Source organism: Brassica oleracea, chromosome C1, assembly GCF_000695525.1.
Source record: "Brassica oleracea var. oleracea cultivar TO1000 chromosome C1, BOL, whole genome shotgun sequence".
NCBI lineage: Eukaryota > Viridiplantae > Streptophyta > Magnoliopsida > Brassicales > Brassicaceae > Brassica > Brassica oleracea.
The window spans coordinates 2,109,853-2,122,536 of record NC_027748.1 but is presented as its reverse complement, the minus strand read 5'-3'; the positions used below and the strand labels follow the sequence as shown (position 1 = coordinate 2,122,536).

General features: G+C 33.4%; 2 protein-coding genes across 2 annotated transcripts; one reads left to right on the top strand and one right to left on the bottom strand.

Annotated features, from left to right (window-relative positions):
• Positions 1 to 2,442: 2,442 nt before the first annotated feature.
• LOC106325357 lies at positions 2,443 to 4,176 on the top strand. The gene is made up of 2 exons (XM_013763416.1): positions 2,443 to 3,711; positions 3,789 to 4,176. The coding sequence occupies exons 1-2, from the start codon at positions 2,925 to 2,927 to the stop codon at positions 3,815 to 3,817; spliced, it is 816 nt and encodes a 271-aa protein (XP_013618870.1). The 5' UTR covers positions 2,443 to 2,924; the 3' UTR covers positions 3,818 to 4,176.
• A 2,822-nt stretch (positions 4,177 to 6,998) lies between these two features.
• On the bottom strand, positions 6,999 to 7,862 carry LOC106294353 (heavy metal-associated isoprenylated plant protein 26). The gene is made up of 2 exons (XM_013729910.1): positions 7,612 to 7,862; positions 6,999 to 7,531 (listed from the first exon to the last, which is right to left on the bottom strand). The coding sequence occupies exons 1-2, from the start codon at positions 7,684 to 7,686 to the stop codon at positions 7,145 to 7,147; spliced, it is 462 nt and encodes a 153-aa protein (XP_013585364.1). The 5' UTR covers positions 7,687 to 7,862; the 3' UTR covers positions 6,999 to 7,144.
• Positions 7,863 to 12,684: the final 4,822 nt, after the last annotated feature.

Sequence of the window (12,684 nt, the reverse complement as noted above, 5' to 3'; positions counted from 1 at the left end):
TCATGATCTGCCGGTATATATATTTAGGTGACTCCCATATAATTGTTCAAGTCTTATCAACTTCTGCAATGGTCGACCGTTCTCCTCATACGGACATTAACGTCTTCCAATCGATGGCTCGACTCCTAAAGTAGCGTTTATATCTCATTCTTCCCATGGCAAAAGTAAACGGGCTAATGTTACTAAGATATTAATAAAAACAAATATATTATAAAAAAATATGGATTCACAAAGGCAACAAAAACCAAGTCCTGATAAAGAAACCAGGTAAATTTTTTTTAAAAAAATAAAGTGGACAAAACTAAACACTAATATACGGCCGCACGCATTTGATGACCAACTTTATTTATTTTTAAGTTATTTATTAAATTATTACAAAATAAACTATAATAAATACAGATAATTCTAAAATCGATCATTTCCCATGTTCTTTATACGAACGCGCAACCAACGGCAGCTAGCGGCAGAGAAAATACAGTGCAATGGAAGCAAATTAAACGGTATGGAAAATTCAAGTGGTCGTGAGTGAACTGCCGGAAGAACAAAATACTCAGCGTTTTTTTTACTCCTCTGTCACTGCCGCAGCGTCAAGAAAACAGGCTGGATTTGTTACATGAGTAATGTGGTTGACTTTTTTTGTCGTGATGATAGGTTAAATTTCAGTCGCTGCAGCTGGTCGTCACGTTCACAAAAAGAACAGAGCTATTATATTTGTTGTATATGATGATTCATATCTAACTTCGCCATCTAAACCCTATATAGATCAACAGATGATGGTTTTATTTGCATTATGATGGAAATACCAAAAACTGGACCAAAAAATTAGTTGGATCACATTTCAATATGGTTCGACCGGATCGAATCTAAACTACAAAAAACAGCCTAATGCCAAAGGAATATCTCATCGGTAATCGGGTTAGAAATGGGTAATTCTGACAAAGTACCCAGAAAATTGTATGTTGGTACTAAATCGTCAGAAAAAAATCTGTTGAAATTTTGTTAGATGCCTCTGTTGGAATAGTCATCGTTAATTGGTTGGATAATTTCCGGGAAATTATGGACCACCTTGTTATGTTGGTAATAACGACGACGTAAATTTGTCGGTATTTCCTGTCCAACAATCCAACCAATTTCCATCAGAAAATTGGGAATTACCGAGAATATGTTTCCATCGGTAAGTCAGAGATTACCGACGAACTGAATCCATTTAACATTTTAAACCATTAACTACGAATCGTTAGTGTATGTCACCTTCCGTCACGGTTTTATAGATGGAAGGTGACATATATATGTTTAATGCAATTGAAGTTGAATGTTTCTTTTATCAAACTTTTAGTTGAGGGATTCTTTCACATTACATCTTTAGCTGAAGAGTTGTCTCACGATATCTTTTAGTTGAGGGATTTTATTCTCCTTTTCAATGAACAGTTAGGTTAATTAAGAAAATAAATGCAAGGGAAAAAACTCATTTCGTATCTACTTGATTTTTTTTTTTTGGAACATGCACATCTACTTGATTGATTTTTCTTTGAAAAATATATATTTGATCGTTAAGATGTATCCATCAACACTATGTAATCCAAGCAGATACAATTAGTGCATCACGAATACACATCTACCACAATTATAATTATTATTCGCTAATCATAAAATTTTCAAAAAAAAACGTTTTAATAGAAACAAAAATATAAAAATATAAAACTAAAAAAAACTCGGCCAGAATGGAACAAGGTATTACTTTGGTATGAAAATGGAGTCCTTACATCTTATTAAGAATGATAAAAGAGGTGTATATAGTTTAAATTTTATCAAACGAGAAAGATTTTGGGAACTTCGTTCAAGGAACAAATTCACTAAATCATTTTGAAATTGGCTAGCTAGTGTATTTATATATTTCTCCTTTCCTAATTTACGTCTCAAATATGAACTATATGTATAATTCTTAGCAATAATTTAAAATAGTTTTCAAAATTTTAAAATATATAAAGGTCAAGTTTCTATCCTAGGACAAAGTTCCCAAGATTCGGGAACCAATATTTTAATGTCTCAGGTGGTAGAACAAATATAAGCAGACGAACTTATCGAACACACAAGAGAGGGATATATATCATTGCAGTCCACATTTCCAAATTATATTCCCTTTCCCACTATAGTTTTTTATAATATCTATTTAGTCTTCGGCTTATTTACAGGTAATAACTTTTGACAACCAGGACATTTAACAAATTAAGAAGAAAAAACAAATAAAGGACCGTACTTGAGCAAATAGTTTTTAACTTTATTATTCCATTTAAAAGTCAATGATTTTTCTTTTTATAATGTAATTTGTTGTCTGGTACATCCATGTTAAGTCTTTTATATGATTATTATATGGTGGTAGTACAAGTTTTCTGAATCTACTTTAAATAATAGAAGATGCTTGAGCTTCATTCACGTCCAGATATATAATTTCCAAAGCAATAATTAATAATAATTATTATTATTTTAAGAATCTCTCTCTCTCTCTCTCTCTCTCTCTACTGCAACTCGAAATCGTGATCGTACGTCCGGCCACCGAGATGATTCCATCTGTTTAGTGCGTCTTCGTGCCTATAAAACCTTCTCTCTCTCGTTCCCATCACTCATCTCAGTCTTAGGGTTTTTCATCTCCCTTTTGCTAAACTCTCGACGATGAAAATTTTCAATCTTTCCCAGAAATTGAGTGTCCTCTGCTGCTGAATTGCGAAATTAGGTGTTTTTTGATAACCTTAGAAAGTATCGATTTTGCTAATTCCTCAACTCTCGACGATGAAATTTTCGATCTTTCCCAGAAATTGAGTGTTCTCTGTTGCTGAATTGCTCGGATCGTTGCGAAATTAGGGGTTTTTGATTGATTTGTTTAACCTAGAAAGTATCGATTTTGGGGGTTTTTTTTTTTTAAGAAAATGGAAGACGGCGAGCTTGAATTCTCTAACCAAGAAGTGTTTTCAAGCTCCGACGTTGTTGGTGGGTTGCCTCCTAGCAACGGTTCGATAGATAGTTTCTTCGATGGGCTTCTAATGGACTCTCATCATCAACATCAACATCAACATCAACAAGGTGCTTGTACCCACACTCACACGTGTAACAACTCCACGGGAACAGCAGATAACACTCACAGCCACACGTGCTTCCACGTCCACACCAAGGTCCTCCCCGAAGACAGCGACGAGAAAGTCTCCACCGATGATACAGCCGAGTCTTGTGGCAAGAACGGCGAAAAGAGGCCTTTGGGGAACAGAGAAGCCGTTAGGAAGTATAGAGAGAAGAAGAAGGCTAAAGCTGCTTCCTTGGAGGACGAGTGTTCGAGGCTCAGGGGTTTGAACCAGCAGCTTGTGAAGAGGCTGCAGAGTCAGAGTGCCTTGGAAGGTGAAGTCTCGAGGCTTAAGTGTTTGCTTGTGGATTTGAGAGGGAGGATTGATGGGGAGATTGGGTCTTTTCCTTATCAGAAACCGAATATTCCTTCTTTCTCCCACTTGGTGAATCCTTGCAACGTGCAGTGTGAGGATGAGGTTTATTGCCTTGGGGATGGGTTTGGAGGTGGGGGGAATAGCCAAGAAGGTGGTGGTGGTGCGTCCATCAATGAACAAGGTTTAAGCGGTTGTGATTTTGACCAGCTTCAATGCATGACTGATCAGAACTTAAACGGTTCATTCAACAGTGCCAATGTATCTGCCACTAATAAGAGAAAAGGTGTGGTTTAGATCTTGCCTCAGTTGCTTCATAGAGTTAGTATGAGCTCACTCGCGGTTTTGTAATGTTCATTATAGGTGGGCATCGTGGACCGAAAGGAGCTTGAAGGGTCATCAAGCTTGTACCAATCATCTTATGTACACTAGGATAGATACTGTATTCAAAATAAAGTGCTGCTGCATCAGCTTCACTCAGGTTCCTCTTGTGTTTTGCATTTTGTTTCCTTTTTTTTTTTTTGAAACTATTTTCCTTCCATTGTATTTTTGTTGTTGAGTTTGCCGTACCAGATGGGATGATTTGTTAATATAAAGTCAAATCTTTCCGTGTGTGTTCTTTGTCATTTGTTTTCATGCTTGAGTAGCTTCTTTCTAAGTTTGTGTAGAAGAAGCTGCTTGAGAATGATCTCTGTGTATGTATGACTTGTAGCAATTGTTTTGACCCAATGAATGACAGTGTTAAGGTGTTGGTGTTGGTGTTTTCTTGGTGTTCCGAGTGAGATCTCTGAATAGGCAAGTTGCAAAAGATTTACTTCCTGAGATATCATTACCTTGCATACACTTAAAAACAGCTAATTCTATTATGAGTTCTTGAAAACTTTTCAAAAAAATGTTTTAATAGAAACAAAAAATGAAAATATAAAACTTAAAAAACTCGGCCCGAATGGAACAAGGTATTCCCTCCGTTTCATAATAGTTGATGTTTTAGAAGATGTTTGTTGTTTCAAAATAGATGAACTTATGATATATTTATATTATTTTTAATTTTACTAGAAACTGTGTAATCAATTAGATTTTGCAGTCATTTCTTTAATTGGTTGAATGATTTTTAAATTATATTTGTAAAGTTACTTTTTGAAAAAAAAAAAAATTCTTAATCTTTGTGCAATGAGTCAAAACATAGTGTATTTTGAAACAGATGGAGTATTACTTTGGTACGAAAATGGAGTTGTTACATCTTTTAAAGGATGATAAAAGAGGTGTATATAGCGGTGAGCAGGGTATCCGATCAAAAAGTCAACGGGATTTATTATGAAGAACAGTGAAAGATGGAAATTATTTAAGTTCGACCTGTTTCAGAGAAAGATGGAATTGATAAACAGCTTTGATTTGGGTGAACTTTAAGCATCAAAATCGCCTATGCGAAAAAAATATCGCTATAGCAAAAACAAAAAATCGTTCCGAAGATCGAACACAAAAACAAAAAACTTGATCTCCATCCCCGAGAAAAATGTTGATCGGAAAACAAGGGTGAGAGAAATTTTCTCTCTCTCTAAAGAAAAAGAAAAAAACGCCTTGTTTTGTGTCTTTTTTTAATTTATGTCTCAAATATGAATTATATTATATGTATAATTCTTATTAATAACATAAAATAGTTTTAAAAATTTTAAATATATAAAGGTCAAGTTTCTATTCTAGGAAAAAGTTCCGAGGATTCGGGAACTAATGTTTTAATGTCTCAGGTGGTGGAACGAATATAAGCCGAAGAACTTATCGAGACACGAAAGAAGAATATATATCATTGCAGTCCACATTTCAAAATTATAATCCCTTTCCCACTATACATGTTTTATAGTTTTTTTATAAACTCTATTTAGTCTTCGGCTTATTTACAGATTAAAAAATTTGACAACCATGACATTAACAAATTAAGAAGAAAAAACAAATAAAGGACCGTACTTGAGAAAAATTAGCTGTTTTCATGCTTGAGTAGCTTCTTTCTAAATTTGTGTAGAAAGCTGATTGACAATTGTATGCATGACTAGTAGCAATTGTTTTGACTATTGAATGACAGTTTTAAGGTGTTGGTGTGGTCAGGGGTGTGGTGTTGTCTTGGTGTTCCGAGTGAGATCTTTGAACAGGTGAGTTGCAAGAGATTCACTTCCTGAGATATCTTACCTCGCATGCATTTAAAAAAAAAACAGCTAATACTATTATGAGTTCTTGAATCTTATTATTGATTAATAATACCTGGATGCGGTACTCAGATATAAATCAAACTTAAGAGCCATATCAAACAGTGTATATATAGATTGGTTCAAACAAGTTAACAACAGTTATAAAGAATCACTCATCGAATACAAAAGACTTGAATCATTTCTGGTTTTATTGCTTTGTTGTGCATCTTGGTCGCCTGCATCATCATGGTTGTAGATGCTTTCTGCCATCTGCCAAGCCTGATGGCCGTTGTCTCCAGCAACGCTTGAGATGACCCAAGGCTCGTCCTTGTTCCAAGCAAAATCTGATATATTGGCCTTGTGGCCACCATGAGAGAAAAGCAGTTCGAGTGGACCATCTTCAACTGCCGATGAAAGGCTGAAAATTAAAACTGTAGTGGACTATTCGCTGAGAGGGCCAGCTTGGGCTCTTCCATGGAGGCCACAAGGCCAATATATCAGACTTTCAACTATAGTTGAAAATGAATTGAAGTACTTTAGGCAATAGTATATTTCTTTCATAATAGTAATACAACTTGTTTTCTAGACTACTAATTCTAGTAATTTAGGCATTCAACCTGGTAATAAGTATTTTCTATCCAGTTATTTCTTTTACACATTAGATATTACTATAAATTGGGAATTTTAACAGTAGTTGAATTTTTCATTGTAAAAAGTGAACTACTATTTTTTTTTTAAAAAACCACAGCTTAACAAACAATGCAGCTGATACGAAATTCATTTGTGGACGCTTACATCTGTTAACATGTGCAGGCAGACCAATCATACCTAAACTGATGACAAAACACTTCCAAAAAAATTCAGTGGCTAACGTCCCATAATGGTAATTTCCTTTTAGCAAAGAACACACTACGTTCCTATCAAAAACCAACCTTTGTGACAATTGGCGACATGTATCCATGTTAACAATGAGATGCTGGTTTAGTGACCACTAAACTAATAATTAGACTTCATCATGGCTAATTATTAAATGGGCACCGCAAGCTACCGAATTTAATATCTGTTCATACTAGTCATATACTATTAATCACCGTGGCTGATTACAGCATAACCATAATTTTTCGTATTACTCAATTCCACCGAACTATATTACGTCCAAGAGAAACGAAGTATAAGCTTTCTTAATTCTTCTAGTCCGACAAAATTACTATTTGTATTTCTTTTAATAATGTTATAAAGTAATGCAACTTATTGTCGTATCATCTTTTGGACACTATTATCTCGCAAATCAAATTAGTTGTTCGTACTATTTATTTGGTAAATTAAATTAGTCGATGGATTCCAGTGACATATATATGCCATAATTTTTACTTCAAGATATTATTCGTTCAAAAGATCAAACGAAACATGCATAACCATTTTAACATGTAATTTACATTCTTTTCTTGGCCTTCTCTCTTAAAACATTGCATACCAACATGAACAAACCAACAAACAAAATACAATTCTCGGGAACACATCAACACAAACAAAACAAAATCACATAACCCCACAACCTGAGGCGTTCTCGTCGCTAAACGCCGTAGTATAACGTACCTCGGTGGAGCTAGCACGTGCGAGCCGCGACACATGTGGATCATACTCGGTGTTCCTAACGTACCCAACAGGAGCTCTATTATCGTAGACACCAGAGGCATAAGGATGAGCGACAACGTCGTAAGGAACGTAAGGGTATAGCTCGGCTCTTTTGCCGGTCCTGTGAATGATCCGAGCCACCACTTTGTTAGGCTCAACGTAACCAACCACTGTAACTTTCTGAGCATTAGGCTCGATCGCTACATCTCTCACTCCATTCATTCCTTCTAACGCTCTTCTCACTTTCCTCTCGCATCCTTCGCAATCTATCAAAACCCTCACGTCCACCGTCTAGTAATTTCCACCATCATATATTAAAAAAATTGTGATTACATGAAACGTAAAACTATATATGTGTTGAGTTTATTTACCTGTAGACTTCTGTGTCTCTTGGAGTCGCCACTGGAGCAATCGAAGTATTCAGAGACGTGATCAAGAACACCCATTTTTCTTCTTAATTTTCTGATTTCTCTTTTGAGTTGAGATCAGAAAATAGATATAGACTTTCAAGTTTGGAGGTATATGATATGATTCTTCTTTTTTTTCTGGTATTATTCAACAAAAATATGAGTTTTAAATCTTGAAAATACCACCTACCAAAATCTATAAGTAGTTTTCGACCATATATATGTGATGATATTTTGTATCAACTCTAGTGACTTGGGTGTTAGTTTGACTACCGAACAACAAGAAAAGCCAATACAGATATATAAATCTTTATATAAAAAGGAGTCTAATCTATTTATGTCGCTTTTGTTACATATGCACCTCCATTATGGCAATAATTAAAAATGACAGATAGATGAAATAGACATTTGCAATATAATACATGCTTGTCATTGGTCTATAAGTATTTTAAGAATATTTCCTTTCGCAATTATTTCAAAGCTGACTAAACACATAGATAATTGACAATTAGTTTTTGGACTAGAAGTTGGAATCTCTTGAGATGGATGACCGCTCATGTTGCGTAATGGCTAACCATTCTTGACATGTTTATGCACAAACAAAAATATGTTTCAACATCATAGTGTGTTATGGTTCTAAAATTGATAACTCTAATTAAGAGAACATTGTTTTTGCTTTCCTTCTAGCTACTGCAGACAAGACTTTATGAAAGCCACATCTCGTTTTGAATCTTCTTTTTCAATTTCTAAATTTTTAGAGCAGTGATTTTAACGTGATGCAATCTCAACTCAGATAATCAATATGATCAATCAGTTGATCATAATGATTAATGGATTATACATGGCTTATATTTTTTTTAACACTATCTTATTAAAACAGAAACATTATGTTTGACCTAACATTTATTTTGTAAATTTTTAAATTAAATATATATTTCTATTTTATAGTTAAATTTACGTTAAATCATTGATATTTCTTTTTTTATACTACTGTCCATGTTTCCAAACATACTCATTTCTTTATACTACTATAAAACATTTCAATCAATAATAAATCAATTAAATTAATGAATTATTTCATTTATATTTTCTAAATAACGGTTATATCATTTATTTAAGTAACAAAATAATTCAATAATAGCCATTACATAATATATATATATATATATAAACGTTATACATTGTACAATAAATATAATAAAAATAATAATTTTTAAAATGTTGAAAATATATGTTAACAACAAATTTAAATTGATTATAATATAAACCAAATAATTAACATGATAAATTACACAAAACAATTATAATAAAATTAATTAAGCTATATAAAAAGGAGTAATGATCAAGATTTATAGTTTTTAATTATTTTATATATATTATTTTCTCTATCAAAATTTTCTAGAAACGTCATAATTTCATAAAATTGCAAAATAATAAACTTTAAAATTTAGATTAAAAGATAAAAATTATGAAACTATAACAAATTAAATCAAAATGGATTACATATCGGTCATCTATCGAATTATCGGATCACCGGATTAACCGGTTTGACAGCGGGTTCGGGTCAAATTTAAAAGAACTTATTTAAATGCAAAAATATTTTAAATACACAAAACTTTTACAAATTAACAAAATATTTGTTAAGTTATTAGTTGAATTTTCATAATAAAATATTCTGCGCTTTGCAAGCGCGGATCAACATCTAGTAACTTATATAAAATAGGCAAATAGTGTACTTTTGTTTTTGCGGAGCAATCATCAATAACCGATATAGCAAATTCAAATTCACTAGCTTATGGGGAGAGCTTTCATATCACTTTAAAATTAGCAAAACTGTATCATAGCGTGAACAAGATACGTGTTGATGTAAAAAAAGAATTCGTGATAAAGATTCATATAATCCTTTGAAGTTTACTAGAAACCTAACATTAGCTGGGTAAAAACTCATTATTTGTGATATTGATTATTCGTTGTATATCTGTATATGTCAATAATTTTCTTAGTAATTTGTGTTACTGTACGAAAGGCAACTAAACTAGTGGTTCCCTGAGAAAAGGAAAAATAAGAAATCATGGGTAAGTGAACTTACTGGGATTCTATCGGCCGATTATATTTTCTTTCTTGAAGGCCCACTACGATCTTAGTTACGGTCCATATCAAAGGTAAATATATGTATTTATGGTTTGGAAATTTCTTATAGTTGTGTTATTGTGTAGACCTCATTCAAGCAATACATTTTTACAATTAATTGAATAAAATTATAAGAAATAAAGGTATAATTGATGGAATGTTGCAAGGAAACGAGGGAGGAGGAACCAGGAAGATAGGCCAAATAAGTAACAAACAATAATATTAGTAAATTATGCAGAAGTCTGGACTATTGCGTTGTGTGACAGGTCGTGGCCTCGATACTTTAAGCCTCTTGGAAACAAGAATGGGTCCAGAGAAAAAGATATTTACGTTACCAATAATCACTGCTTTTTCAACATTTTATTATTCGTTCAGTTTTACACCGAAAGTAGCCAAACCGGGAAAGTGGGAATCAATCAATGCGTCTGTCCGATCATCCGGTTAATGCACGAATAAAGTGCACCACCATCGAAGACAACTATATTAAAATCATTACATCTAAAGAGAACCCTTTCAGGAACAAGGTCTTACTAGGTTCAGCTTTTTTTATACGTTACTAAAACGGTCCGTTGAGTTAAATCAGTCAAATTTGACGAAAAAGCATATCAATCAAATATATATTTTTGGACAACCATATCAATCAAATATAAATCTCTATTTATATACTTATTGATTCGTGCCAAGTATGTCGTATCAAAACGGTCTTTCACGTAATACTCGGCTGACTTTTCTAAACGATTAATACATTTTTAGACTAAACTACAAGTCCTTGTGGTCTTGAAGGAAATGTGCTTTACTGAAACCATGGAATTTTATATCATAGAGACTATAGCCGTATAGGTAGACATAATAACGTGTGAAGAAAATAAAGAACAGAGGATGATGCACGAGAAATATTTGAAATATATTTTTAACATATTTTATGTTTATACGTGAAAATCTTTCTGTTAGATGGATATACTTGTCATTTTTAGAGGAGCACCGAAACGATAATAAGAGGAAATAACAATGTTATTGCCTGTGTCCATTTTGGTTGATTTATCGAGAACATGAGAGAAAGTGAAAAAGAAAACGAACAGAAAAGAGAAAGAACAGTTCACATGAGTTTCGTGTGTCGGTGTCCATCGTAGACTGTGACACCGAGCTGACAACTTTGCATGGCCACGGGAAAGCACCTCCACTCTCTAAACCCTAATTCCTTCTTACCCAAATTAATGCTTAGTTCTTTCAAAATATTCCAATGATACTTTTGTATCGGGAACTTTCTTTGTATATCGGTGTAATTATATTTTTGGCACTTATCGACGTGGACAATTTGACAGATTCGTATGTATTTTAATCAGTTGGAACGATGGACCATGTGTTTACAACATATGCGACAACGGAGGATCTGCTCTTACAGTTTCAGTCGTACCTTCAGTAGTTTTAATTAGCATCGGTAAAATATATATAATTTTCGTGTCCATGTTACAACCTGGGAATTCGAAACCGAGTATTGTACTCCGTATGTTTTTTTATATAAATCGTTTTAGAGAAATTTTTATATTTTATATGACGTTTTCGGTTTTTAAAATTTATTAACACTTAATGTTATATGATTAATGATAATATACCTTCTATTTTATTATTGGTTGATTTGTGATTAGGTAAATAATTAATGATATTTTTGTTTACAAAATATAAAAAATTAATAATTTCTTAATCTATGTGCACAATTATAAAACGATTTATATTAAAAAACGGAGGGAATATATTATTAATAACGTCATAGATACACGTACGTAATCTACAACGTACGTCTACTTTCTAGATATGGGCCTTTTTTAGTATAGGCCGTTACGTAATACAGTATACATTATGGCTTTGAATGCGTTTGATGGTTTCCGAACTTACCCAACGTCGATGGCACGGCTATTGGCGACAGCGAGGGCCAATATTATTTATATTGCTTGCATGTGGCTGATATCTATTTTGAAACAATGTTTTAAATTTCATTATCAATGAAAGATCGGATATATATTTGGCAAAAAAGAAGATCAGGTATTGGAATCGTTCATTGTTAAATAACTTAAACCTGTATGATAATATTTGTAGTAATATCGCCGTCCGTTTTATAACAATCCGGGTTCAAATCTGATAATCTATATAAGTGACTATGAGGAATTTCTAGTATAAAACAAAAACTATTAAGTTGTTTATGTTTTTCGTTTTTTTTTTTGTTTGTTAACGTAGTTATGTCTTTCCAACGATGATGTTACATTAATTTATCTAAAATCCTGAAGTTAAAAAATACAGAAAGATAACAATACTGGATTATTTGGTCTTTGAACTGAATTTAAACAGTTTATCGTGGAGCCTACATGTCCATAACGAAGGAAAGAAAATAACATAACTACAAGAAAACAACGGTATTCTGACGGACATTCCGACGGAAAATGAAATACTCGGAATTTCCCGAGGAATTTCCGAGGAAATTCCGAGGAAACCCAAATATACCGACGGAATTCCGAGGAAACATCAATCCGTCGGAATATTCCGAGGAAATTCCGACGAACTAGTGATAGATCGATGCGTTTTTGGACATATACCCATCGATCGATCACATTGTTACGCTTTGGTCCATCTTAGTGATCGATCGATGCGTTTTTGGACATAAATCCATCGATCGATCCGTTTATAAAAAACATTCGAGATTTTGAAACCCCAAACACTAGTTCCTTGGAATTTCCTCGGAATATTCCGAGGAAATTCCGAGGAACACTTGATATCCTCGATCGATCGATGGCATAATCTCATCGATCGATCACATTGTTACGCTTTGGTCCATCTTAGTGATCGATCGATGCGTTTTTGGACATAAATCCATCGATCGATCCGTTTATAAAAAAACATTCGAGATTTTGAAAC